At 53.3% G+C, this 27,427-nt stretch overlaps 10 protein-coding genes across 10 annotated transcripts; 4 read left to right on the top strand and 6 right to left on the bottom strand.

The window, feature by feature from the left end:
• Positions 1-817: 817 nt before the first annotated feature.
• Positions 818-3,680, bottom strand: HMPREF1541_09950 (uncharacterized protein; the record flags this gene model as incomplete). Its single annotated transcript, XM_008714622.1, has 5 exons — positions 818-1,136; positions 1,257-1,472; positions 1,680-2,865; positions 2,922-3,537; positions 3,585-3,680. 5 exons carry the CDS (start codon positions 3,678-3,680, stop codon positions 818-820), a joined length of 2,433 nt encoding a protein of 810 aa, XP_008712844.1.
• A 435-nt stretch (positions 3,681-4,115) lies between these two features.
• On the top strand, positions 4,116-5,392 carry HMPREF1541_09949 (uncharacterized protein; the record flags this gene model as incomplete). The annotated part of the gene is made up of 2 exons (XM_008714621.1): positions 4,116-5,124; positions 5,172-5,392. 2 exons carry the CDS (start codon positions 4,116-4,118, stop codon positions 5,390-5,392), a joined length of 1,230 nt encoding a protein of 409 aa, XP_008712843.1.
• Positions 5,393-5,589: 197 nt separating this feature from the next.
• Positions 5,590-5,990, bottom strand: HMPREF1541_09948 (uncharacterized protein; the record flags this gene model as incomplete). Its single annotated transcript, XM_008714620.1, has 2 exons — positions 5,590-5,796; positions 5,856-5,990. 2 exons carry the CDS (start codon positions 5,988-5,990, stop codon positions 5,590-5,592), a joined length of 342 nt encoding a protein of 113 aa, XP_008712842.1.
• Positions 5,991-8,670: 2,680 nt separating this feature from the next.
• On the top strand, positions 8,671-9,401 carry HMPREF1541_09947 (uncharacterized protein; the record flags this gene model as incomplete). The annotated part of the gene is made up of 2 exons (XM_008714619.1): positions 8,671-8,806; positions 8,989-9,401. The coding sequence occupies 2 exons, from the start codon at positions 8,671-8,673 to the stop codon at positions 9,399-9,401; spliced, it is 549 nt and encodes a 182-aa protein (XP_008712841.1).
• A 434-nt stretch (positions 9,402-9,835) lies between these two features.
• On the bottom strand, positions 9,836-11,139 carry HMPREF1541_09946 (uncharacterized protein; the record flags this gene model as incomplete). Its single annotated transcript, XM_008714618.1, has 3 exons — positions 9,836-10,593; positions 10,641-10,825; positions 10,871-11,139. The coding sequence occupies 3 exons, from the start codon at positions 11,137-11,139 to the stop codon at positions 9,836-9,838; spliced, it is 1,212 nt and encodes a 403-aa protein (XP_008712840.1).
• A 2,280-nt stretch (positions 11,140-13,419) lies between these two features.
• Positions 13,420-15,256, top strand: HMPREF1541_09945 (uncharacterized protein; the record flags this gene model as incomplete). The annotated part of the gene is made up of 3 exons (XM_008714617.1): positions 13,420-13,570; positions 13,628-14,869; positions 15,057-15,256. The coding sequence occupies 3 exons, from the start codon at positions 13,420-13,422 to the stop codon at positions 15,254-15,256; spliced, it is 1,593 nt and encodes a 530-aa protein (XP_008712839.1).
• Positions 15,257-16,308: 1,052 nt separating this feature from the next.
• Positions 16,309-17,688, top strand: HMPREF1541_09944 (uncharacterized protein; the record flags this gene model as incomplete). Its single annotated transcript, XM_008714616.1, has 3 exons — positions 16,309-16,423; positions 16,471-17,569; positions 17,625-17,688. 3 exons carry the CDS (start codon positions 16,309-16,311, stop codon positions 17,686-17,688), a joined length of 1,278 nt encoding a protein of 425 aa, XP_008712838.1.
• Positions 17,689-18,571: 883 nt separating this feature from the next.
• HMPREF1541_09943 (uncharacterized protein) lies at positions 18,572-22,439 on the bottom strand (the record flags this gene model as incomplete). Its single annotated transcript, XM_008714615.1, has 2 exons — positions 18,572-22,333; positions 22,380-22,439. The coding sequence occupies 2 exons, from the start codon at positions 22,437-22,439 to the stop codon at positions 18,572-18,574; spliced, it is 3,822 nt and encodes a 1,273-aa protein (XP_008712837.1).
• A 447-nt stretch (positions 22,440-22,886) lies between these two features.
• HMPREF1541_09942 (uncharacterized protein) lies at positions 22,887-23,176 on the bottom strand (the record flags this gene model as incomplete). Its single annotated transcript, XM_008714614.1, has 2 exons — positions 22,887-22,979; positions 23,036-23,176. 2 exons carry the CDS (start codon positions 23,174-23,176, stop codon positions 22,887-22,889), a joined length of 234 nt encoding a protein of 77 aa, XP_008712836.1.
• An 825-nt stretch (positions 23,177-24,001) lies between these two features.
• HMPREF1541_09941 (uncharacterized protein) lies at positions 24,002-25,872 on the bottom strand (the record flags this gene model as incomplete). The annotated part of the gene is made up of 2 exons (XM_008714613.1): positions 24,002-25,283; positions 25,331-25,872. 2 exons carry the CDS (start codon positions 25,870-25,872, stop codon positions 24,002-24,004), a joined length of 1,824 nt encoding a protein of 607 aa, XP_008712835.1.
• Between the last annotated feature and the right edge of the window lie 1,555 nt (positions 25,873-27,427).

Below are 27,427 nucleotides of genomic sequence, written 5' to 3'. Positions count from 1 at the left end.
ATTCCCGTGCTTGATAGTCTTCACTCGACCATAATTCAACGAATAGAGGTGGAGTGATCTTCTGGTACCGAGGTTGTTGATGAGCTTCGCTGTATTGCTTCAATGATGGGTCGAAAAAGCTTCTCGTTGAGGGCTATGACTCTCTGGTCTTCGACGTTTAAACATTGTTTCGGCTTCCTTGGTAGTCAGTTGCGAACGCAACTCTTCTCAGCGACAGGACATTCAGAACTGTAGGGTTCGTTAGTACACCTGGAGGATGCTCGTAAAAGCGTGGCGCTGGCCATCGTGGAGGGAAGAGAGTATCGCTTTCACGAATCTTGGAGTCAAATCTGGTTGAAGAAATGAGAATGTTGAGCATGAGCGGCAGATGAAAGGATCTTGAATGGGGGATCGTCAATATCATCCGTATTTGAGAGACGGTAGGGAGGGTCAAACGAGATGCTCCTTCGCCTCCTTCACTAGTGGTCGACTAGATTGACGGGAGGGCTCTCTGAACATACCACAACATGCTCGAATCTCACCCCAAGATCCTCTGCTGCAATTCGGGTCCGGCGAGCCTTCCCATCAAGTTTGCTGTGTCGTCTGCTGTAAATCCATGAAACCCTCCCGTTGTATCTGTAGACCCTAGTGAGGGAACGTTGGCAATGAATCTTTTCGTTCTGCTCCGACCTGACTTCGATGGGAACTGGTGATCATTGATTTAATCTTGCATCGGCTCTTGGCTGCGTTTTCTGCACATGTCCTTCTGACTTGGACAGAGTGCTCGTTCTGCACAAGCTTCTCTGTTGCTCCTGGCCCACGCCCTCTACTCCACACCTCACATGAGACAACCCTCCTCAAAACTGCTATGCACCTCACTTCCTCCGACCTTTATCCTCCTTCCCCTACCTTTGCCACTCGCGTTCGCCTTGCCTCTTTTACCCCTAGTTCTCCCACCCTCATCGACGTACACAAACGCCTCCACCATCCACTCGTACCATACCTTCCTCCCATCCTCCCTCCGCCACAGCGTCACCACGCACTCGCTGTCGTCTGGGAACCACACAGCGCTCTTGAGCGGGAAGTACAGCGGAAACCACGACATCATGTCCGGGCTGGTGTCGGCCATTGTGTTGGGATTGGTTGACAGCACCACGCTCGGCTTCGTCAGCGGCCCACCTGGTTCCATTGCTGCCGCCACGCCAGATGACCCTTGCTTGCGTTGTTGCTTGTTCTGTCCGCTAGGCGACCATAGATCCTCAGTGTTGGATGCAGACGTGTAGAGGACGCACTCAAAGTAGCCTGCTAGGCCGTGGCAGGCACCACGGTGCGGCACGGGAAAGTGTAGTACAGTGTGACGGGTATTGTGGGCATTGGTGGACGGCGGCGATGATGGCAGGTGAGGATTGGGATGCTGGAACGACCAACATGGGAGAATGAGAGGCGTGGGTGGCGAAGGGATCGAGCTTGAGCGGCTATTGCTCAGGGTGCGGCTGTGGGTAGGTTGGGAACCACCGGCAGCGGGAGAGATGGACGCTTTGGCAGCATGATTGGGGGCGCCGGCACTGGTGCCTGCGGTGGCTTTGCCGGTAGTATGGGCCTTCGCATAGGAAACAGCAGCGGGAGCAGTCGAATTGCTGATTGTTGGTTTGGTGTTAGCAGCTGGTTGAGTAGAGTTCGCATTGTGCATCTCGCCGGACGGCGCAGAGGTATTAGTTTGAGGAGAGTTAGTGGTTGTGGAAAGGTGGTCGATGGCATTCAGCATGACAACGTAAGGTGTTTCGGCTGCGTGGGGTGTGGTTTGGACCATGCTGTTATTGATGTCTGCATATAGCTTAGGGGCTGCTATCGGGCTGATGAAAGCAGTGTAGCTTGTTGGGATTGAGATGCCATGTGTGGGGTTAAGCAGATGCTGCACACCGTCCAGACATTCTGGCGAGAGCTCGTTGTCAGCAAAAGAGCCCAGCAGCTCTGAGATCAGAATATCGATCTTGTAGTAAGTCGGTTGCCGAGCAGCAGTTGCAAGAAGATATGTCGAGTCCGTATCCACAGACCCAGTGTAACTGGAGCCTTGCGGGATTGATTTGGTCTGGCCGAGCATTTCAGACACTCGTCTAGCGTTCTCCTGGTGAACGGGTCCGCGCCACGTGCGCATGTCACTCTTGACGAGGTTCACACGATGATTCCAGATTGTATCGTTATGTCGCTGTAAAAGCACAAAGGCATTGGGATTCTTCTCGAGCGCCCACATGTCGATGTCGATTCCGACTGTCTCTGCTGCCTTCAGTGCCCGAGTCACAAGTGGTCCGCGGCCAGCACCGACTACAGCAACGACGATACGACCGTCTGTTCCTGACGCAGGCTTGCGCTGAGAAATCCAATCCGATAGCGCTCGAGCTGTAGCTTGCTCGTACCAATCGTATTTGATGGGGTCCTTCTCGAAGACCTCGTATGTGATAGATTCAAGGTTGACGGTCAGAGGCTGCAGCGGAGCCTGTAAGTAGTCTTGATAGCCGGCACCGAAGCGTTCGATAAGACTGGGCGGTGGCTGCTTGTTTTGCAGGTTTCTCATGTACCATAAATGAGGCGTGGGTTCCTTGACGGCCGAGAACGCTTCACCAAGCGCAGGAAAAGCGGCGGAATCTTTAACGTCCATACCACCATTCATGACGGCCGGCACTGGACCAACATTGCTTAGAAGAAACCATGGTGGGTTTTTGTGACGGACAAAGTGGGAAACGAGAGCTTGATGAGCTCTAGACAGGACTGGATACCCTTTCTGGTTCTCGAGAAAGATATTGGCGTCTAGGGTGAGAATTCGAACAGGCTCAGAGTACCATCTGGATTGTATCGACACTGGTGGCAGCAGCTTTGGTAGGTCGAGTGCTGAGACGTGTCAGTGAGAACAATGGTAAAAGCGGTGGTGCCCTGAGCTTGCTTACCTATGGACAATCGTGAGGAGTATTTGCAGATCGACCTAATGGTGCTCCAAGCTTCCCAGGTACCAAATAGATCGAGGCGCGGAGACTGGCCGTCAGAATGGCCTGCGAATTGCTGTCTTGAGAAAGGAGCAAGATAACCTATATCCTCCTTGTCATTATCCGAGTGATCGATCAAAGGCATCCATATGTAGAGCTGCATGTACGGTCCAAGTGCTAAAGCGTCAAGAATAGCCCGTGCATATTGCACAATGCCAGAGCCGTCATCTGCGCGGTTATGCATCCGAGGTCCAGGGATAAGGACATATGTGAGACCGCAGAACGCGGCGTAAGCGAGCTCTAGCTTCAGAACTTGCCTCGACACATCAGCAATGACCGGATCCGGAGAACTCAGGTCTATCCAAGGACTGGACACTCCGATGAGCTGGCCAGTAGTCTCATCTGGCGTCAAAGGAGTATCCCGTGGCCCAAGGGCTTCTATCTCAACCGGTGATGCATTCGTACTGCGCGTTAGATCAATGCTCGAGGTGCTAGATGAGTCGGGCAGATGAGTGCTAAGTTTCGAGAGAACGCGAGTGTGGAAGTATGGCGTTGTGATGGGACACGTGAGCATGTCGTACTGTTTCGGTGTCAGTGAAAGTATGCGGCGATGCCCCGTTGACATACGTTGGCAGCATGTGCATCTTGAATATGTCCCGCCGTGACGGGGAGAGACCTGCGGGGATCATGGTGTCCAACGAAAAAAAGTGGTGCTTCCTCCATACTGAGCTTTCAAATCATATATGTATGGTCCTAAAGTGATCTAAATCCCAGGATGCAAGGGCGAGGCTGTGTCGAGAGCCTCAGAGTCGTGGATGGCTCAAATGGCCATCATGGCCAACTGGGTTGTTGTTTGAAAAGATTCATCTTACGGACCACAGTAGCTGTTGAAGACACAAGTATTGACTCCAGCAAGACTGGAGTGCTCGCGAGACGAAATAACAGAACCGGCGTGGTGTAGTGTAGAAAAGAGAGACGGTCGTCTGCTCGCCCAATAGAATCCCTGCTCTCGGTTCGCGGGTGGATCACGCCGAGACTGAAGATCGGAGCTTGGAGAGCAGCGTAAAGAAAACTATCAATTGTACTGTGTACAGGCTGCTTGTCTCGCATCAGTGCTGCACTTATTCTTTCCTGCGCCCAGCAGCGTGATTGGCAGACATGAGCATCGCCAGGCCATCTCAATTCATCCTCTGCCTCTGTCGCCGATCAACACGCTCAACGATACCACGATCGCGCCGTGCCTTGCATTCGACTCCTGTCCGAGCCGCCGCTGATGACCCCGAAGACGTGGAGACCATCAACATCCCAAATGAAGGTCGCAAATCTCGATTAACACCGAATGAAAAATGGAAACAGCGTTACGACGAGCGACAGGTCGAAGCCATCCAAGCTGCAAAAGAAGTCATAGGCGACAAATTCCAAAAAGGGCGGAACGTACCCCGGACCGACCCCTGGTCTGTCGACTACTACGACAGTTTCGAGAAGATTGACCCCGTTGTCGACCAGCCTGTTCGAGCACCATGGACTAATCTGGATGATGCACAACGCCTGAGGACCAGCGATGAAGGTGATGCCGACTTCCAAAAGTTCCTGGAAAGTCGACCCGCGGAGGAGGATGCCAACGGCGAACCAATTGCGATGCAATACGTCAAGTACCTCGAGAGCATGAGACTCACGTCGGGCAGAAAAGAGGCCGAGCTAGATGCTCCCTCAGCCATGATGCCGAGCATACCTAGTCCGCCCAAACCAGTGGCCAAGGTTCAGCCCAATCGACGGGTCCAAGACGAAGACGACGACGATAAACCAAATGCGAAACCCGACAGCGCATCAACTCCAGAGACGCTGCGTCTGATGCAGATGACTGGTCTGTCTGGCAGAGAATTGGCGGCACTAAGAGTCAAGACTATAGTCGTGCGCCGCGTTGCCAATCAAACACGGTTGGGCAAAATATACAAGCAATACTTCCTTAGCATTGCCGGCAACCAGAATGGAATGCTTGGAGTTGGCGAAGGAAAGGCCGATGAAGGAAGCGCAGCCCGCTTCCAATCTCAGGCTCGTGCGATCAGAGCAATGCAGCCCATCAAACGGTACGAAAAGCGGACCATCTTTGGCACTGTTAGCGGGAAGGTCTCCGCTACCGAGTTGGAGCTCTATGCTAGACCACCAGGTTTGTTTGCCCTAAACCTATGTACGCGCCCTGCTAATTTGGACCAGGATTTGGTCTCCGCTGCCAACGCCTGATCTGGGAGATGGCCAACTGCGCAGGTATATATGACCTCGCTGCAAGGGTCACTCGTGCCCGCAACCCTATGAATACCGTCAAGGCCACGTATCAGGCATTACTTGCTCAGAAAGACCCCGAAGACATTGCTCGAGCCCGAGGCAAAAAGCTGGTTGATGTACGGAAAGTGTACTATGCTGGAAATCTCACATAGATAGCGGTCCGAAGACTTGATCCGTTTGTCATTAGCGCGCATAGCGGCGTCGCCGGCGGCCTAGGCTGGCTGTACATACAGTGTACAACAAATAGAACTCACGTTCAAAGCCAGAGCGTGGCTCTACCATTGGCACCGTCAGGGGTATTTTGTCCATTGCATCGTGGCTCGTGTTCGTCAAAGCGCTCTCTATGAGCTTAGACCTCATCACCTCTGCTGCCCGTGTCGGTACCATTCTCGCTCTCGCCTTCACCATCTATCTGGCCCTGCTGCAGAACGATGCTGTAGACGCTGGCCTTCATCAGGGTGTAGACTGAGGCAACTTTCCGTTCCAGTAATCGCAAACCTTCAGCAATCTCCAGAGTGACTGGGCCACTCGATAGTGTTGACAATGTGCTTGATAACTGTGCACGCTTGCCGTTAGACCACAAACACTGAACTTGGAGAAATGGTGATTACAAACCTGGTTCATGTTTCTGAGAAGTCGTTCATACTCGTCAAGAACCTCTTGTTCAAGAGGGGTTACTCCCGAGGAGCTCGCCCCGGTCAGATTCAGCAACGAATTTGCAGGTTCGGGGCGTATTGTGTCGTCATCCATTGTGGTTGTTTTTCTGGTTAGGTGTCTTGCCGTTGGTGGACATGGTGATTTTCTGCTTGATGAGTTTGACGCGTCTCGCGACAGCGGAGTTGCAACTCTGACTCGACAATCAGATATCACTGGATTGGGTCACGTGATGGCTTGAGTCATGTAGAATGATCGCCGCCGCTTGCGATTCAACCTTCGATGCTGGCTTATTGTTGAAGATAGTAAGTAACATTATTCTGAAGCTGAGCCAAGTGATCGTCATCGCCATACACCGCCCTCTGCTTATGAAAGATAACACTCAAAGACCCCCAGACCACCAGCGCCAATGGCCACGCAACTGCATTGAGCTCTGGCCGAACTTCTCCGCACCTACCCGCAGAAAGGCGCGGGACTGTGGAGCTCTGGGGCAAATGCAAACTTGAACCTCGAAGTGCTGAGATTACGATCTCCAGGACACTCGGAATTCCGTGCGTCTTACACCGCAAGTATTATTCCTGCTTCCTTGCACAGTACAAAATCAACGTGGTCTGTGTTCCTTTGCTGCCTGATGTGAGCTGTAGATCACCTACTACGCAAGTAAATTCACGACCACTCTTGCGAGTCATGACGACCACCAACTTGCCCCCGAGTGGCAATGAAGCGCTTAACGATGTTAATGATAAGACATTTTCAGCTCGATCCATGGAATTACCTAAGCAAACGCGTCCCTGCCAAGCTTGTACGCAGTGCCGAAGCAGAAAGCTCAAGTGTGTGATGGACACCGTCGACGGCGCCAGCGGGCCCCCTTGCAAGCGGTGCCGCCGTGAGTCGAAGCAGTGCACGGTTCCACCACAAAAACGGAAGCGATTCGCTTTGGAGAGCGCCTCAACATGGACGCCGGCCAAGCGACAGCAAGTCAAGCAATCAATCGAGGCGGCAAGCAGAGCAACTTCCCCAGAACCCACATTAACAATCCAAAGTCAAACCGGAGACAGAAATGTTTCGCAGCGGAGCGGGTCAAGTATTGCACCAAAGAAACGTACAGTGTTGGCGGAGCCCAAATTTCAACAATCCGAGACCTCAGACGACACTTACATGATGAGCACGGCAGCTCCTTGGGCCCTCGACTTCTTGCCGGTAACCTTTTGCGGGACAATAGCTGGTCTCAGCGATGCATACGGCTACCGTAGCCCTAGCGCCCCATCGGAGATTACCAGTCCACCTAGCACGACGGATGGCGATGAGCGACAAGATATTGAGCGAGGCGTATCGCCGGAGATTCTGCAGGATGCGCCTCTGCAAACTGTCTCCCTGGCAGAAACACAGAAGCAGATGGCCTCGACCTCAGATAACAGCGGGTCCGCACGTCAGTCTCTAAATCAGGCAGCAACTTCATCAAAAACCCGTGTTGATCTGGCATTTGGTCAGGATCTCGGATTTGACGATATTTTTGACTACTTTCGATTCGAATGAAACACGAATTCGTATGGCTTTGCACAAGACCAAGCAAATGAGACAAGAACTGAGTCCGTTGCTTATACGAATATTATACATAACCTTCAATGCAATTCCATACCAAGGAATGACAGCCCATGATAGTGCCGGCACGGAGCGCCTTGTCTTCACGACTTCTAAAAGCTCGTGACCTTGGCAGGGGCAATGAGCGGTATGCTCACACGGCTTTTGAGATGAATGCAAGTTGTGGATAGGGGTGCGCTGGATGGAATGGATGTTGCGAATACCCTGGTGGATGATACAACGCAGGCAGATGATATCCTTGCCCAAGACCAGCGTACGAGGCTGTCATGATTGTTGTACGAGTTGCAGCTACGGGTGAGCCATACCAGTACTGGCCTGGAGGGCAGTACGCCAGCTGGGCCGGAGGATGGTATTTCTGGGCCGGAGGTGGCTGTGGAGAGCATGGACGGCTGAAATACTTCGTCTTCTTGGCCCGGTCCTCAGTCAGTGTGCCCACCTGCAACCGTCAGCAAGGCACGATAACGTGTTGGCTATCTTCATCAATTCTTCACGGAGCAACACTGCCAGCAGCTCCTGGAATTGTGGATATGAAATGGGCAGCACAAACATTGGAACAGTGCCTAGAGATGTCGGTACATATCTCCGGGAAAATTCGTTCCGGGTCTGGTCATACCTTGGGAAAAACACGATGAGCTGGTACTCAGCTGGCTAGAGCTATGTCTTGGACACGAGCATATAGTATCCTCGGCAGGTCTCTTTGAGAAGGCGTTGAAGTCAACACCATTGGACCGAGTTCTCCTGAGTGCAAGCTGATGGCGCTGGAAATGGGATTCACCGTACCTGCGATTCCGTTGAAGCTATCCAAAGGCTTACGAAGACTCGAAAGGTTAATCTGTGATGTTGAGGATGAGAAAACCTAGGGCGCCGACTGACGGCTGTCGTGAAGTAAACGAGTGCTTCAGGTATAGCTGGTATATATTGGAAGCCTGGCAAACCCCTCGAATCTCCAGCCTCGCCATAAACCCTAACCCTACAACATTTCTTGCATCACATCGTTGGGGGATTTTGGTTAAGTGAACCTCAAGTGCTCTACAATCCACATCCCGCTTCCAAATATTCCCACAATTAGACCACTTCGACACGATTTACGAGATGAGTCGGACGCTCCTTCTCGACGCCCCATAGATAACATCACATTCTTTCCTTCCCCTCCTACAAAGCATCAATCCCCATCATGGAGCCACCTCAAGACCCCAGCGGTGGCGGCGGCGGCCCTCCTCCCGTCTTCGCAGGCGGTCCTCCACAAGGTGCCCCCCAGCTGCCTCCGCAAATGTTCACAACCGCCGCACAACTCCTGGATCTGACGGACAGTATGCCTCTCCATCCACCATCCTGCCCCTTCTTCTCTCCGCGGAGGACGCGCCTGCGCACCCGCTGAGCGGAGTCCTTGCATTTTTTGCCCCTCTCCTCTTCCTTCCACCAACCCTATGTCTGGGAGAACCAGACAGACGAAAACAGTCACAGGGACCTAACGTCATTAACACTCTCTCAGAAAAACTCCTCCTCGTCCTCCGCGACGGCCGCAAACTCCACGGCGTGCTGCGCACCTGGGACCAATTCGCCAACCTGGTCCTGACCGAGACGCGCGAGCGCTACTTCTGCACCTCACCTTCGTCTTTCTCCTCCCCCGAATCCAGCTCCAATGACGCTCCGCGAAAGCTATATTGCGATGTGCCGCGCGGCACGTATCTGGTGCGGGGCGAAAACGTGCTGCTGATCGGCGAGGTGGACTTGGATCAGGATGACGAGCCGCCGCCGGGGTATGAGGAGGGGGACGTGGAGGAGGTGTTTCGGCTGCAGAGGGAGGTAGAGCAGGAGCGCAAGAGGAGGGATAAGGTTAAGGGGAGGAGGGCGGGGGAGTTGTGGGGCGGGGAGTTGGAGGGGAGCGGGGAGGTGTTGTTCTAGAAGCTTGAGGTGCTGTTCTGAAGGGTGAGGGGATGTGCAGGCTCAAAGTTGATGAGGCGTCGTCGGAGAATATCATTGAGATGGCTTTCTGAGGCGGATGTCCAGATGCTATGGGAATGCAAAGCTTTCTCGGCTCTCGATCTGGCGTTGAAACCGTACGAAGGGCATCACGATGAAGTCAGGATTGGAGCAGAATATTGTGAAATGCTCTTGATTCTGGTCAGGCTATTGGTCCCGATTTTGATAGCGACCATGGCCGCTCATCTAGCTAGAAAGCACCTTGTTATTGGTGCAATATGAATGCCCGAGTGGTAGAGGCGCACACGCCCAGGCCCTTGCTTCGCCACCCGCTCCTTGCTTCACCGGTTCACGACGTCTCGCACAGCCTGTTCTCAGGAGTCCATAGGGAGCCCCGTGTCTGTGCCGCAGTCAGCTCAACTACTCTCCAGTCGACTCAACCAATTGACGACCATCATAGCCTGCGTAATGGCAACTTTCTCGCCAAAGTGCAAACCGTCGAAGCTACTAGCTTGCACGGTCATGTTCCACATCTTCAGCACCTCGACGTCGTTCTTCGCGGCCGCGTGAGCCATCTCGGAATCGAAATCCCAGATCTCCTGGTTGCCTTTGCGGCCCTTGATATCGATATGCCCAGCCGCGGTTGGGCCGATCCAGAGCATCGGGGTCTTGCGCTTGGACGAGTCCGCCAATGTTAGGAATTGAAGAAGCGAATCACTCGCAGCTGGCGTGGAAGCTGTGCTGGGCGAGAGAGAGTGGATTATGGGAACAGGGCGGTAGTTTGATCGGGGAACTCTGGGAACCAGCTTAGTGAAGCGTTTGACAACGTCACTAGAAGCTGGGAACCCGTCGATGCGGAGAAGAGCATGCGGAAAGCGCGAGCAGACGTACGAAGTTGCGATCGAGGGGGTGTTGAACGTGACTTCGTGGCTCGATGTGACTTTGTGGCTGGCACAGGCAGGAGTGGTGAACTGGGCATTGCAGCGACAGGCATCAAGGGTGTCTTTCTCCATTTCCCACGCCTTCAAGGTTCCAGCAGCAAGATCTTGGCGCAAGAGGATGTTCAAGCCGTCGTAGATAGTGCGGAGGGACTCGTCGCCAACGAAGACTACAGCGTCAAAACGTTCGAGGATCATGCAGATCTCAGTTGTGGTGTACCAGCGATGGTGGCAGTCTGTACAAGTGTTATCATCGGCGGTGCAGCTATCCTCTGTGACTGACCTGCTGGGGTGTACGGAGTATCGAAGCCAATTCGTCCCCCATTAGACATGGATGAGAGAAGAGACTTGCGGGTAGAGCAGAAAGCGTTGTAGTCATATTGACCGAGCTCATTTCGAGGTGGTGGAGTATAGAGGTCGGTGGCTTTGATGTTGCATTGAGCGTCGCCTTCGAAGGGTGCGAAGTAGCTAGAGCAGTCAGCACAATATCACATGTAAAGGTTGTCAATATACGTTGAGAAGTCCTGATAGGTGATGGGGATCTTGTCGGCTTGGCCTGGCCGAGTCCAGTGGCCTGGAAGTGGGAGGACCTGCCAAGCGATGAACGATAGGAAGGCAATGTAGCTGAAGGCACAGATCTTGAAGGCGACGTGGAGCCAGTTGATATCGTCGATGAAGTCGTCAATTCGGTGCAGAATGCGAATTCGAAGAGGGATCTTGCGGAAGCGAAGGATGCCTTCAGGAGGGTTGGGAAGATGGTCTTTCTCCTTCACGTTCTCCATACTATCGACTCAGGGTGGCCAAAGTAGTCAGCGGTCAGAGAATATGATGCACGTAAGCCCTGAGTTGAATAAATAAGGACAGGAGCAGTTTGGAATCCCATGAAAATGTTTCGCAGAAACAGTTGTTGCCGACGCACTTGCATCACAAAACACTAGTCACAGTCACCAGAGAGTCACCGCTTGTCCCTTGCTTTTAGCTCACCTTCACCTCACTGGTGCTTTTGGGGACAAAGTTGATATTGGGAGGGTATCTGGGCGGCCTTGTCTACTGCAGTCGGTCTCGCCCACAGAGCTTCGTAGACATTGAGATTGGCGGAGAGATATCACCTCCAGGAGCCTGCCGACAGTCACCTGTTAAGAACCATGGGAACTCCAGTCTGCTAGTACTGCTGCTTTGCCATAAAGCCTTCGATTGTACCAGAGAACACAGTTGTGAGCCTCCCCGCCCCTGATAGACACCGAGCTTGCTGAGACGTGATAAGTAACGTCTCCATGCTGTCGCCCGGTCTGGCTGCACGCTGCGTCTCTATCATGAAAATCCAGGTTCTCTATTTCGATTCCATGCCTGGAGTCTGAAGCTCCCATAATAGCGCATTTCTCACATGCAAAGGAAGTGAGTTGAAAGAGGTGCAGTTTTGTCGATGCTCGGTTCCGAAGCAACATCACGTGACGCTGATCTACACCGAAGGACGCAAGCCGAACGCCAGCCTGAAGGATGGTACAGGTCAGTCGTCTCACAGCATCTTCCTGCAGTCAACCACGCTCTCACGTGTCTTGAACGGGAAGGGACCGGAGGCACTGCTGCTGGGAGGTCTAGAGTCGTCCAGACTCGGTCAACAGAGTACCGCATCATTCACCCGCGGAAAGGAAGCTGGACATTAGACTGTAAGCGGGAGTTGCAGTCTTTCCACCAGCCTGTTTTCGACTACAGTACCCATCGAGTTTGCGAAGGTTTCCGAGGACAGTGTGCAGTGTTGGTGACTCTCCTGTTCTGATTTTTCATGGAAGAGACTGTACGATTTGCTATCGAGATAAGCCATCATGGGACGATACATCGACAGGCGAGCAGATGCCTTGCATGCCAATGATGCCCATCATGACCGATAATCTTGCAAATGGCGTGTCAAGTTGCGCTATCAGTCGCTTCGCCGTGGAGCTATCGAGGTGGCTCTACATCTGGCCTGGTGCACGCCACCCATGCTGCTGGATTTTTCTGTTGGCGCTGTCCAAGCAGTAACCAAAAACTGCGGTAGGCTATCGACGTATTCACCACTCTGGATTGGTTCTTCTGGGTCGCGTCCGCCTATGAATGACGCTCTGAACCGAGGACGGAGGTGTTCTTGAGAGGTCAAGCGAACAAGGAGGACCCAACTACCGGCTATCGAATGCTCGCACGATCCGTGGTAGACTGCCCTGCGTACTGTCGGGACTTGGTATGGGTCACATATCACAGGATTTAAGAAGCGATCCTATCGCGACCAGACGAGAGATATTACGCAAAGCATCGAGAGGGCGCGACCACGGGTCGTGGTTGTATGTCCCATGCTAGACAGCGTATGGGAACTCAACAAGATCTCCGAGGAGATCTCGAAACTACATCTGGCTGACGCCTTATCGCTGCTGGGATGGGAGTTGTGAAGGCCAAGACGACAGATTTCACTTGGAAAAGCGGAAGCATATCCACGTCAATTGTACCCTTCTCCCCGGGAATGACTGCACATTCCCACATCGACAACGATCGAGCAAATGACGTCTCCGTGCTCAAGGAGAGCCCAATAGCAGACAGTCCTTATCAAGCGAAGACCCATGACGAAGTGCACCACCAGCCTTGCTGCCTCGGAGATGCAGATCTCGCTGAAGGGGATACCGCGAAGCCGGATCCAGTTGGACGATCATTTGGAAGAGATAGCAGAACATGGAGATTCCACCACAGATTTGAGCCCCTCAAGATCTAGGGAGGGACAATCTCTGACCTCCTGTTCGTAGGGAGGCCGTGCCAAGTGATAAGAAGAGTCTTGGCAATGGGACTTCTCTTGACACACTTGCGGGGGATGATCTAGTGCAACACATTGACCAGCATGGGTCGCCATGAATCGGGAACCGCATTCATATAATATGCGCAAGGCCATCGCACCATGCAGTCTCGCCTTGTTCGCAGTGTCAAGTGGCCTACCTTACGGACACGCCCTTCGTCAGCTTCTGCCTCGGGCGAGACATTCACCCTCGTCACTCATCACGGTAGCATTGAACACTCGGCGTTGATCGTGCTGTTCAGTCAACATGGTCAAACCATCACTCCTATGGGAGGCCCCTGAGGTCAACCCTATCAACCACAAAGCCCGCTCTATACCAGTCTTCAATGTTATAAACATGTACGGGAGAGTCTTCTTCTTTTCGTGGTGGGGTTTCTTCATCGCCTTCTGGTCTTGGTGTGAGTACTGTTCAGGTCGAGATTCTCTTGAGGTATCGACTCGCTGACAACTTAAAGACGCTTTCCCACCCTTGATGACCGTCACCATTCGCCGAGAGTTAGAGATGACCCAAGCAGATGTTGGCAATTCCAACATCGCTGCCTTGACTGGCACTCTCTTGGTCAGGTTCCTGGCAGGCCCGGCATGTGATCGATTCGGTCCACGGTGGACATATATCGGAATTCTCGCAATGGGTGCCATCCCTACCGCGCTCTCTGGACTGGTGCGCAATGTACCCGGACTCATTGCTATTCGCTTCTTCGTTGGCATTCTTGGCGGCACATTTGTTCCCTGTCAAGTCTGGTCGACAGGTTTCTTCGACAAAAATGTGGTTGGTTCGGCAAACGCACTTATTGGCGGCTGGGGTAATGCTGGCGGTGGAATCACCTACTTCCTCATGCCTCTCATTTACGATAGTCTGAAGGAGGACAGTGGCCTTACTTCTCCACAAGCGTGGCGAGTGGCTTTCATCGTCCCCTTCATTCTGATCACCGCTACGTGCTTAGGCATGTTCTTCTTCTGCCAGGATACACCGACCGGCAAGTGGAGCGAGCGTCACAATGCAGCCAAGCACTTGTTGGCCGCACATGGCGTTCAGACGTCCGTATTGGACGCAGGGTCAAGGCCCGTCGATGCGTCAACCGATCCTTCGCCTACTCCCAGTGGCGTGGCTACTCCTCGAAATGACGAGAAAAGGACGGATGGGTACCCCGAGACCAAGCGCGATATCGAGCGTGGCAGTGTCCACGGAAGTATCACCGCCTCTGTTGCCAAGGAGGCGCATATGTCAGAAGAGGAAATGATTGCAACGGCTCGTGGTGAGATCGTCGTGGCGCCAACCTTCAAAGAAGCTTGCAAGGTCTTCTTTTCACTGCAGACGGCATTCCATGCATGCACCTACGTTTGTTCCTTTGGCGGAGAGCTCGCCATCAACTCCTACCTGGCATCTTACTATCTCCGCAACTTTCCGCACCTTGGACAAACAAATGCGGGACGATGGGCGTCTATGTTTGGCCTTCTGAACGTTGTCACCCGCCCATTGGGCGGAATCATCTCCGACCTTCTCTATGCACGCACCCACTCACTGTGGGCAAAGAAGGCATGGATCGTGTTCGTCGGTGTCATTTCGGGAGCTTTCAACATCGCCATTGGCCTAACCGACCCACGCAATGAGTCCATGATGTTTGGGCTGATCGCAGGCATGGCGTTCTTCCTGGAGGCTGGCAATGGGGCTAATTTTGGCCTCATTCCCCACGTTCGTAAGTGCTTTACCCCATTCCTGGATTTGCTGTATAAGGCAACATCATATACAGCGTTGTGCGGCGGCATCAGGAGCAAGTTCTGCTTGAGGCACTTGAGCCTTGGCTTTGCCAAGACTCCACTCTCTCTCCCCGTCTTCCTCCATGTCCTAGTCTCGAGTCTGGTTACTAATTTCCTTGTCTACAGATCCACATGCGAACGGCATAATCAGCGGTTTCACAGGAGCCGCCGGGAATCTTGGCGGAGTCATATTTGCCATCCTCTTTCGTTTCCATGGCAGCGACTACCAGGAGAGCTTCTGGATCCTGGGCATCATGGTGGTTGGATTCAATTTGGTGTTCTGCTGGGTGCGTCCTATCCCGAAGGGTCAGATCGGTGGTCGTTAGCGGGACCTTTGTGGCAAGTGTGCTGGCCATGGGAAAGGACGATGGACGAACATAGCAATGATGTTCAGAATATTATCCCACTTAATACCTGTAGACAAGCTCTTGTGATTTGAAGACTACTGGGGACTGTGAACGCAGGCTATCGGTCATAAACGGGTAACCCCTGCTCAACTTGCAGTCAAGCTCTAACTCCCACATATATGCTACGCAAGGTCTTTTGTTGTGTCCATCTTTCTCGCGCTGCCAAAGAGGAGATTTTTGTCGGCATCAATACGGTCAGCGATAAATATCGGTACGAGGTCGCTCAACCCTGAACATATCTGCTCTCCGTGATGTTTATGCCCGAGCGAAAGACTAAAAGGGTGACACGTTTGGAGAACGATTGGTAGGCGCAAGAAATCGTGATATTCTGCGTCCACACTCGGCCCAATACACTCCAAGAACAACGTCTCCCACGACTCGATAGTTTCGTACTGCCGGTCACATTCGTCCGATCCAGAGCACAAGTGACCAGCATACTAGTCAGTGGAAGTTGATCTCAGTTCAAGCTACGTACGTTCTTTTCACATGGCAGGAGCAAACAAGCTCTGTCGCGCCAAGAGCTGCTCCCCACCGAGGCTGGGCACTGGCGAGTGCAGCTCCGCAGCTCCTGGGCACGAGACTCTCGAGGCGTAACGAGTGGTGACTCGAAATGCCCTTTCCTTACCTCATGCTACACAACTACCGTGTGACCACTCATTCGAGCTCGATCATTTACCCCATCACTACCGCCATCCTTAGCTACGTAGACTCTGAGTCTAGTCAGCCTCCCAGCGGGACCTAGAGGCTGCTACGTCAGTCCCAGAACATCCTCGGCGGGGCGGCAGGTTCGAGGTCGGGGAAGTTCGGACGTGGGGAGCAACCATCCTCCAACACTTCCCGCGCGCTCGCAGAAAGTCGTGACTGCTTTTCTTCGATTGCTCACACGACTGTCTTTGAGCTCGACAACGTCCCTTCACTCAAGTTGCTACCCCTTCCGCTGCCAGGCCGCAAGGCCTGACATACCCTCCGCCATGTCATGGAAGCCCTCTGAGAAGCTGCTGAGCACCATCTCCCACTATGCCTCTTTCCCTCCGACCGGCGTCTCGTTGCGCCAGATGGTCCAGTTCGGCGAGAAGCCCTCTACCGGTATGTTTGGTGCCTCTACTACTGCCTCATCCTGACCGAGTTCACAGGAACCCTCTTTAGAGCCTCTCAATTCCTCTCCGAAGAGCTACCCGTTCGCTTGGCTCATCGAGTAGAAGAGCTCGGCAAGCTCCCGGATGGCCTCAACGAGATGTCCTCCATCCAGAGGGTGAAAGATTGGTACATGCAGTCTTTTGAAGAGATCACGGATCTACCCCGTCCGCAGCTCGACAAGTCTACCAAGGACCGTCTGCTGAGCCCTCCCAAAACCTCCTCGAATCGTCTTTCGCAGACCACTCGCAATCCTTCGTTGAGGTCATCCGATGGTGCGAATACGGGCAATGGAAGCAATTCACGTCGCTACTTTGCCGCCATAGACGATGGCCAGGTCTGGCCTCCCGAGCTTGCAGACTACAACAAGAAGTTCTCGCGCTGTCTCGAGCAAATCAAGCGTCGCCATGATCCAGTCGTGACCACCGTTGCCCAAGGCATCAACGAATACAAACGGAAAAAGCAGCGCATGCAGATAGATTCCTCGATACAGTCCTTCCTCGACCGCTTTTACATGTCGCGCATTGGTATTCGTATGCTCATTGGTCAACACATTGCTCTTACCGATCAAGCCAACCACCGCCACCAAAACTACGTTGGCATAATCTGCACGAAGACAAATGTCAAAGAGCTCGCCGAAGAGGCCATCGAGAACGCCCGTTTCGTCTGTGAAGATCACTATGGCTTATTCGACGCGCCCAAAGTCCAGCTCTTCTGTCCAGACCACCTCAACTTCATGTATGTCCCTGGCCACTTGTCACATATGCTGTTTGAAACGCTCAAGAATTCGTTGCGTGCCGTGGTTGAGACACACGGCGCCGAAAAGGAGGATTTTCCAGTAACCAAAGTTATTGTCGCAGAAGGCAAAGAAGACATCACAATTAAGATTTCGGACGAAGGTGGTGGGATTCCGAGATCGGCAATTCCGCTGGTCTGGACGTATATGTATACAACCGTCGACACCACTCCGGAGCTGGATCCAGGCTTCAACGCCTCGGACTTCAAGGCTCCCATGGCTGGCTTTGGCTACGGTCTGCCCATCTCACGCTTATATGCCAGATATTTCGGAGGTGATCTCAAGCTGATCAGCATGGAAGGGTAAGTCCAAGTCTCACCGTGTTATTGTTTTCCAGCCAATGCTAATACTCAGCAGCTACGGCACCGATGTGTACCTCCATCTCAACCGTCTCTCTTCCTCTTCAGAACCCCTGCAATGACAATTCGCCGCCATTCCGCGGGGCGCACATTCCAACAGTCCCGCCTTGAACCCCTACTCAAAGCGTCAGCCATCATCATATGGCGACGTCAACGACGACGACGACGACAATGATCGGATCAGGGTCAACGGGCGGGAGTCCCGCGGATTGGCTCACAGCACCAGCCTCGCCGCAGCGGCGACTGGCAAGCGCATGAAGACAGGCGAGGTCACAATGAGGAAGCAGGTGGGCGATACGGAGAGCATGATCAACGAGGAGGTCGGGACCGGCTGGTTAAGAAAGCAGGGAGAGGACGAGTGGTTGGAGTGAAGCAGCCGAGCATGGCCTGACATTTAAGGAGACTCGGTCAGACTAGTGCAGGCATCATCGCAGTTTGTTCAACAACGTACAAGGGCGGTTTAAGGGCTAGGTCGCCACGGTCTTCGGCGAGATCGAGCGAGTAAAGTATCTGGATATTGTGCCAGATGGCCCAACAAGGATTTTGGATAAGACGAGAGACGGCAAAGTACACAGCGCAACAGGCAGTGGGTGATGAGCGACGATATAGCAGCTAGGAAAAACACTATATCATAACGACGTCCAATCTGTGCTCTGCTGTGCAATGATCGCGAACGTGAGCCCTTGATGAAGCCGAGAATGGCTCTCTCGACGATCCAGGAGTGGTCGAAAATGAGCGGCAACGGATTGGACGCAGAGACCCGCGCCGTACTGCGAGGGCCATGATGCTTCGCGCGACACGAGAAAGCAAGGCTGGGTGATGGAGCGAGGGGAGTACTGTAGTACCAAGCACCTAGGAAAAGCAGCGGGAATCTCGCTGACATAACGGTCTCAATTCGTCGTGTCTAGCAGCTATTTACCTGGCTTGTCATTCAACGCCAGACAATCATCGCCTCCCATGTCTCGAGAAGCTCACCTTCCTCTTGTTGTGCTTGTTAGCCCTTCCTCCACCCTGCTGAGGCGCGCCTCTGCTCTTCTCAACACCCAGTCCTTTCCGCGCGTGCTTCGGATCATTGCCCTTCTGGCCCCCCTTGCCACCCACGCTGCCCGTGCTGCCGGCGCTGCCGGCGCGCCTGTGCTTCTTGCTGAGTTGCCCGCCGACGGCCTTGGCTTCGTCGTCGTCGAGCTCCATGGCATCGCCACCGCGTTGCTTCTGTGACGACTTGACCTTCAAGCGGCCTTTCTGGCCGCGGCGCACGGCATCGGGGCCGTCGACTGCGGCGACGTAGGCGTCTACACCGCCGCCCTCGCTGGCATCGCCATTGGTGTTCCTTCCCATGAGAATGTCATCGTCGTCGTCGTTGCCAAAGACGAGTTTTCCGTCCTCGTTGGTCCTGGCCTTGGTCTGTCTCTTGCCCAGTGCATCCTGGCGCAAACGGCCGATCTTGCGGGACGTGATGCTTCCTAGAGACTTTGGATCGAGCAGATCCAGAGGCTCGTCATCCTCGTCGTCTTGGCGGATGAACTGCTGACCTCTGTCATTCTTCGATTGCTTGCTCTGGGTGCGTACTTTGACGCCGCTCATTTCGTCGTCCTCATCGTCGGAGCCGATGACGCTGTCCGAGTCTTCGTCGGAGCCATACACCGCTTCATCGTACTCGTTGTCATATTTCTTGTCATGTGCATCTTCCTCCTCGTCAGCTCCGGCCTCTGCCCCCTTCTTGCGCTTGGCCCTTTCCTTACGCTTGCGCACGTTCTTGACCATCTTGGCACCCTCCTCGTCGTCAACCCAGCGCTCAATATGGCTAGCATCCCAGCGGCGGAGCACTCGTTCGAGGATACCACGGACTTTCTGTCGCAGACGGCCCTTATTCTCCTTACTCCAGATCATGCATCCCTTTAATATGGCCTGAATGCGTCCTTTTGCTTCTAGAAGATCCGTCGGAAGAACTACAACAGCCACCTTGACGAAACCTAGTACGGCTCGTACGATCTCGCGGGTATTGCTATCGATGAACATGAGCATTGTGTCGAGCATGTCTTCCCTTACTTCGGCATTCAGCTGCGCCCGGTACTCATAGAGTAACCTGGACAGTGCAGTGATGCTCGCTGCGATAACGTGGGGCGCCACACCTGCTAGGCCTGCAGACGCCATGGTGAAGACTTCTTCGACAGAGCATGGCACGTCGGGAGCGTCATCTGGCATGTGTGGTACCAAACTGTTGCGGATTTTCGAGCCCTTCTTCCCCTCTGCCACAATTCGAGCGGCCAGAGCGAGTAGAACATCGAAGCCGGCGGTGCGGGCGCGCTCATTCGCATCCTTGCAGGCAAGCACGACCTCGCTACTAATTGATGGGATGAAATGCAGCTCGGACGATGGCAGATACTCGATCAAGGTGCCGATGGCCATCAGTCGATCTCTCCTCGCTGGTACCGGCGTACTGTCTGCGGTCTGTATAATGAGTTGGCGGAGTTCGGAATTGCGCTCTCGTAGAGCCGCAGCGCCGGCAGTAGAGGTAGATAGACGGGGGATCAGCTTGTAGGCCTTCTTGATGAGCTGAGGATCTGACTTTTGCAGAGCCTGTGAGGTAAGGAGAGTGGAGGCGAGAGCGAAGAGCGACGGAAACTTGGTACGTGGGAGGTGTACTGAGAGAGCGATGATGAGGTCGAGGAGGGTGTGCGAGGTTGGCGGCATCTTGTTGCTGGGAGGTTGCTGCTGCTGCTTCGGTGGCGCTGACTTCCCAGGTTGTGGGAGCTCGCTCTCCAGCATGGTCGCTACACGGTCGTAAGTGGCAGTGAGATCGGCCTCTGGAGTGGCTGATAGGTAGGCGTTGATACACTGGAGAATGTAGGCGCGAGATTGTGGAAGCGTCTGGCTGTATACGTTGAAGAGGACGGCAAGCAAATTATTCGCAAAAGTCGATATATGAGCAATGTTAGCCTCGGCATCCGCCCGAGAGAGCCGTCGTTCCAGTGTCAGAACATCGTCCGGAAGGTCGGAGGCCAGAAGAGCCTGATTTGACTCGACAAGATTTTGCAATCCTCGGCAAAGATCGACGCGAAGATCAGCCTGTTGGTAGAGAAGATTCGAGATCAGCTCTGCAAATGATTGATCAAAGGCCTTGGGAAGATCGAGAGGCAGGTCACAATAGCCGGGAAAGGTTGCCCAAACTTGCTGTACAACTGTTTCGAATATCTTGATGTCCATAGTCTTCTCAGCACTGCCGTGGTTGAGAACACGTTGAAACATAGCCTCACTCAGAGGCAGTAGGTCGGACTTGAAATGAGCCAAGTTCGTGTTCGAGACATAGTCTCGAAGGAGTGGAAGAAGCCAAGCACGGCCAGGTTGGCCTTTCTGTGGGGTAGTAAGGTTGTGCGGTAGCACGGATAGAACAACGGCAGGTCCCAGGTTGCGGATAGCCTGTCCGAGAACATCATCTGCCTCTTTCTTACCTCCAAAGCCATCATTACCACGAAGGTCTCCGATTGACTTCACGATGGGTAGCAGGAACGGATCTCCTCGCCATCTGAGGGCATCGAAGAGAGCAGCGATGGCCTGAAAAACCTCAACCCACGCCGACTGATACTTGACAGCGAGGAGGCCAAGTGTCCGGCTTGCTAGCAGCTCCAGAACTTTCTCATCGTAGACTGAGGGGTCTGAGATGACGGAGTCTGGGATGCAATTTGCGAAGAAGGAGATGAGACACTCCGACGCCGAGACTCTGATGTTCCTAGTATTGCTAGTCAGGTAGACCACAACAAGATCAAAAAGCTCAGGGAGCTTGGCAAATGTATCTTCCGGCTCGACAGAGGCGGAGGTACCGTAACCTCTTGAGATAATGGCTATCCATGGTGGGACGAGTTGCGAATCATTATGTGCGGGCTTCAGGTCCACAATCGCATCAAGCAGTCGTGGTAGCTTCGAGGACGCAACTTCATCCTCCATGCCCTCGAATATTACCTCGAACACCTCGAACGCGCTGGTGACCAGGTAGTCGTTCCTGGACTTCGATAGGGTAAGCAGGAGCTCGCATAGAGGCTCAATCTTCTTGCTCGGCCATCCACCCGAGGCTGTCGCCACAGTTTTGGTCAACTGCAACGCATGAATTACAGCTGGTTCGTGGCTGTCATCTGATCGACCCTTGTGCCGCCGGGCCTGATGTACGGCCTCGGCGGCATGCTTGAGGTTGTTCTGGGAAGCTACTGCGCACATCTCGGCAGCCGGATGATCGAGTGCTGGACCCGGTGGCGGGTTCTTGAGAATTGCAGTCAGCGCCTCCTGTGCTCTCTTCCTAACTTTTGGTCTCGGATCAATGGCTAGACCCAGTAGAGCAGGTATAGCCTGTCTCGGCCCAGGCTGTGATTGTGGTAGTGCCCACGCTTGTGAGTCTTGTGCGAGAAGTAGCGACTCCAGGCAGCCGACTGCCGAACGCAGTAATGGTGCATTGGATCCTGAGGCTGAAACATATGGTATCAAAAGTGTCAGGATGCTATTGAACTGCGAGCGTAGGAGACCTGTTGGCACGTGGGATGTGACAATGTCGAGGAGGTATATCGTAGCCGCCGCGACGCTATCTTCCTCATCTTGCTGGCTCGACGCTGATGCCTGTTTCAGTAGAGCCAATGATGAGGCGAAGTATGCCGTAGCTGTAAGTTCCAGGTTCTGGTCACGCAGCGTCTCTTCTATGGAGGCCAAGGCATTTCGAGTCTGGTGTGGTCAGTACAGGCTTTGGGGCGGAGTTGCTGGTACTCACATGTTTCTGGTTCTCAAGGTTTGGCGACCGGATTTTCGCCAACTTCTCTTCGAGCGACATCTTGCGCTTGTGGTTGATGTAGGTATTCCAAAGCCGGAACGGGCGACTGGTGGCATGCATCAGCTTTTTTGTGAAATTCGGCCGGCAAAACTCCTTCACCGCCTTTGGGGTTCAGCCTCGCTATCCGTTTGCGGGGCAGCGAGGCTGAACATCCCCCGAAGAACAGTCGCAGGAGAAGGGCAGCAGGCTTCGAGTTCAGAGAATGAAGGTGTTGAGGGTTCCAATAAGGATTTTGTCTACTATCCTTCGATCACTCCTCACCTGTGAGACCAGAGTGCATACACCAGAAGGGCTTATTGGATCAACACGCCTCACGGTATACACTCGTTAATCTCTTTGCACTTGACGAGTATCCTGCTGTACAACTCAATTGTTTCCGGAGTGAGTGCCAGTGAATGCCGAGCTCTCTATCTATGTTCGACGCGGGAGAGTCTGTTCTGCGTGCGGCTATTTGTCGTTTCCAAACCAGTTCTGAATGATTGGGTCCGGCTCGGCCCCAACTGCCACTTGCTCGAAATAATACCTCGTTCGAGGAATAGACTGTACGAGAACAATCAGCACCTGACTGTGCTCCTTTCAAATGTCTGACAACTTACTTTCTGGTTCAGATTCGCATACTTGATCAGTAGCTGATAATTCGCCAGTATAAGAATGGCTCGCGTGACCTTCGCTTCCTGGCCATAGTCTCCCGACGGGTGATGGGCGCTGGTCGTGGCTGGCATTGATGTTGGTAACATGGCTTGACCTGGCCCTCGCGACAGACTCGTACTCATCGTATGTTCCCAGAGATAAGGAACAAAAGAAGGTGGAAAATGTGGGTCGGGGTCTGCAACATCCAAGGTTCGAACAGGGATACATGCATTCACGGCCAGACCCGAGCAGGAGAAGTCTAGATTGCGGGTTCCTGTGTATCACGTCAACTGCTGCATTCAACACCAATTGCAAGACCGGCGAAGGAGCGACTAGGCAGGAGATATTGAAAACCACCTCTCTTTCCCAGCTAATATACAGTCTTGTTGAACGTCGAGCCATCCAGGATTAGGCTTCGGCCCACCTACGACGGAACATACAGCGTCGCCTAGGTGATATTTGGTGAAGCCAAGTACCTATCTACGACTCTTGTGGAATTTTCTTTGTATTCAGGGCCTGCCTACCCCCTGATGTTGCAGCCAGATCCTGTTCCCGCTATGATACATCAACTCTGGTATATCAGGTGAGAGCACATAGTGTTTCCCATCTTCAATGTAGAAACTTTCTTTCCGTTCGATCAAATTCCATCGTGCCCGTCTCGATCGTCAAAAGAGTATTCTAGAGCCTCCGAGTAGCCTCTCACGGCCATCAGTCCACTTTCAGATACCAATCCCTCACAAACGCCCATGTATGCATGGTTCATGCCGCTAAAGATGCGATGAGTCAATTCAATAATGATTCCCCCGATTGAGGTTGAAATTATCCATTAGTTTCAGGAGCAGTCGTCCATGAGTGTGTTCTTCGGCCAGCTGTAGTCAGTCATTGACCTAAGAGAAACGTTAGTCCAAAACGTGTGCAGTTTGGATGCTAGCTTACCATCTTGTGATGTTGGGATTGGTGTAAACGTCCAGATGGTTTGCGATGTACCCAGTCGTCTCATAGCCTTCCGGATCGCAGGTCAGCTCTCCATCAGAGTCCTGATAGATGCGAACATAATCGACGCTCATCGTAGCTGGAAATTGCTCAGTGAGGTGGGTCAGATTGAGGGCCGAGAAAGTTGGTGACATTCCCACATTGAGGATGACATACATCGGCTCCTCCGGGATCTTTCTGCGGCCAATGTTTCCGTTGGGTCCAAAGGCATTGGCGTGAGTTCGCCACACTGGAGTGTCATCGCCAACGTACCATATGACGTCGCCATCATCGCCCAGGCTGTACTCAAACGCATAGACCTGCCATCCACCACGGTTCTCGTACCAGTCGTTGTTCAGGTTTGTGAGCCCTGAGATGGATTGCTGGAAAGGGCCTCCTTTATACTCGTTGATCCGGGTGATAGAGTAGTCGTAGACTTCCATCCAATCGCCATCGGCCTGGTACCAGATATCGAAGGGCGCTACCTGAAACGTCTGAGAAACGTGGCCGATGTTGTTGCCAGAGTCATCATACGGAGCAATGGTGGCCTCCAGAGCATCCAATTCCGGGGCTGACCTCGACTTTCCAGGCGTGGGATGATCTTCGCCTTTGCAGGTACAGGCTGGCAGCCGCATACCTGGGAGCCAGCTAATGCCGTCTGACTGGCTTTGATTGGGGGTGATGCCAGCATCGCATTTATCCTCGTATGAATACGGCCACATACCCTCAGTTGTTGCTGCATAACCTGCCCTGCCAAGATTGCCCAATGTCCAGAAACCAGGCCAGAGTCCCACCGTGTCGCCGCTGGCTGGAAGCTGAAGTTTTGCCTCTAACCGGCCACCTTTGAAGCACATCTGGTTCCAGCTCTGCAACATGCCAGATCGGTAGTTGAGACCGTGGCTTTGGAAAGCGTCGAATCTAATCTTCAGGGAGCCATCGTCCGTGGTAATGGCATCCGGATCGTACCATTCAAGATTTTCTGTCACACCGTACCACAGATCCACCGCGTGCCAATAAGGGTCGTCACCATCATAGAAAGGCCGACCAGGGGTAGAGAATTCGTCAGAGAAGGCAAGCTTCCAGGTGTTTCCATGGAAATCCTTCTTCTGCAGTGCCTCTGGGGGAGTGTTTGGGTCGATCAGAGATGTTCGCAGGTTTTTGAGCAGGGGTTGAGTCGAGTCCAGGCAAAGACTGTTGCCCGCGCAGGGGTTTGTCTTGGAGATATAGCTTTGAACAAACGTGCTGCAAGGGTCAGTAAGTCATTCGGTAGGGAAGGGAGATACACGAACAGGACAGGATAGCCGATGAACAAACATAATAGTCCTAAGACGATGAACGCTAAACCTCCGACATTGACCAGACCTCGACGGGTGAAGATGTCGCAGTCTCTGGGTTCGCCGCCAGGATCGGGGTTGTGCAAATAATCATCTTTTTCAACGTCTTCGGGAAACAATAACAAGCCTGCTGAAGGTGTGATGTTGTACTTTTCCGAAACCGTCTGCGTGTTGAGATCGTCTTCGCTACCACTGCGGGACGCTGGCCTCGAAGAGTCATCATCTCCCTCTCCGAAAGGGTTGTGAAATGCTCTGCTATCGCCTGTTCTTTCCGACTGCCAACTCGATCGTCGCGAGGAGGTGGTGTTGGCATCGTCGAATGGAGACCGCGCGGGAGAGCCGTCACCCCTTCTGAGGGGCGGGATTAGCTGTTCTTGCGAGCCGCTATTTTGTTGGTAAACATTTGGCGACGGTGGAGCAAGGTGACGTTGACTTGGTGAGTTCAGTGTAATATGAGGAGGCGCGGGCGGAGGCGAGAAGGGATTGTTGGAATTCATCGTGTAGCGCTCGTACACGCAAGGTGTGAAAGGCGGGTTTGATTGTTTAGGGAAGGAGCGTTCGCATCGATTGCAGTAGACCCATGCGAGACGCGTAGAGTATATCTGGAGCGATTTGTTACAGACGAGCCTCCGTGAAGTCGCTGGAGTTGCTACGCCTTTCTCTGCCTGCAGGAAATCGAGCTTTGTTTAGGGGTAGCGGGATACGGGGTAAAGAGCGTGGTAGGGGCCGCTGCGGTGTCAAGATTCGTTTGTTGGGCACAGAGAGCGAAATCAATAACGAGCGAGGCACTCTATGTGCATACGACAGTAGCAGAAATAATGAACGGGGAGTGAATGCGTGTGTAGCTGCGTTGACACTGGCAGCATTCTCAGGATTCGAGGAGGCACCAAACGAGCCAGACCCCGTTACAGGAAGGAGGCCCCTAAAGACGGGCTTTACGGAGTAGCTAAACCAGATCTTGCTTTAGCGAGACCATGTATCCAGCCCCCTAAACCAATCAACTGCCTTCCTAATGGTGTACCTGCAGCTGCTCGACGACAATTCTCCTTGGGGAATCATCTTGCAGCAAGCTCATGTAGGGCCAGACCAGAATCCTGTCAAGCGCTGGGAATTCTTCATAGCACCTATGAAGTGTTCTGATGGTGTTGCTAGTGACTGCCCGAAGGATCGCTCGGGGCGGGCCCCGGGCGGCCGTCTGGCTGCAGCCCATGTGCGCAAATAAAAGCTAAATAATGTGCCGCAGCAACAGCAGCACGAGTCCCGACTCGTCGGCCACCGCAATGCAAACCGCGTCTAACAAGCGATACGGTTGCCCTTGGCTGCACTGCCACTGAGATGTGCTATCGACGGAAAGTTTCTCAACTGTCCCCATGTAGCTGATTCTTCGGCATTGATCAGATCCAGTTATCACTGTTTCAATGAGTACTATCTACGTTGGTAGGAATCTGTCAGATCCAAGACACACTACGGGCTTGCATCCCGCCCCGGCTGGATCTGTCGCTCTTCACCTAGCCGCCGAGATCCATCTTCATCCAATCGCAGCCGTTAACTCATCATTCTGAATGCTCTCTGTTCAGCACCCTTCAGTGGAGCGGGCAAAAGATCAGACATCCTAACTATTATTCTCTACAGTGTTGTTACAAAGCGATTGTGAGGTCAAGATCAAGCAAGACCGGCCCCACGACGCGCGTTCGGCATGTGCAAATATCGATAACATGCTTGTCTGTAGATCATGGACCTGATGCCGTTTGATTCCGTTTCATCGCGTCTGGGCTCAAGAGAGATTGGTTCCACTCGTCGAGCAGCATGAAACATTTTGGATCTTCTTAGGTTCGCTGAACGACCTGCCAAATATGTTCCAGAACACAATCAGTGTTGCCGCCGGCTAGTCGCTGCAGTCCCGAGCAGCGGTATCCGTACATTGGTCAGCGATCCACAAGTTGATCATTGATCAGCCAGCAGATCAAAACCTCAGCATATACTCGGTAATACGAGAAAATTCGCAGGTGCGCGCCCAATTGAGTGAACCCAGCACTGGCAGCCTTGATGAGG

Source organism: Cyphellophora europaea (genome assembly GCF_000365145.1).
Source record: "Cyphellophora europaea CBS 101466 unplaced genomic scaffold supercont1.11, whole genome shotgun sequence".
Taxonomy (NCBI): Eukaryota; Fungi; Ascomycota; class Eurotiomycetes; order Chaetothyriales; family Cyphellophoraceae; genus Cyphellophora; species Cyphellophora europaea.
This window is presented reverse-complemented; position numbering and strand designations above follow the sequence as displayed.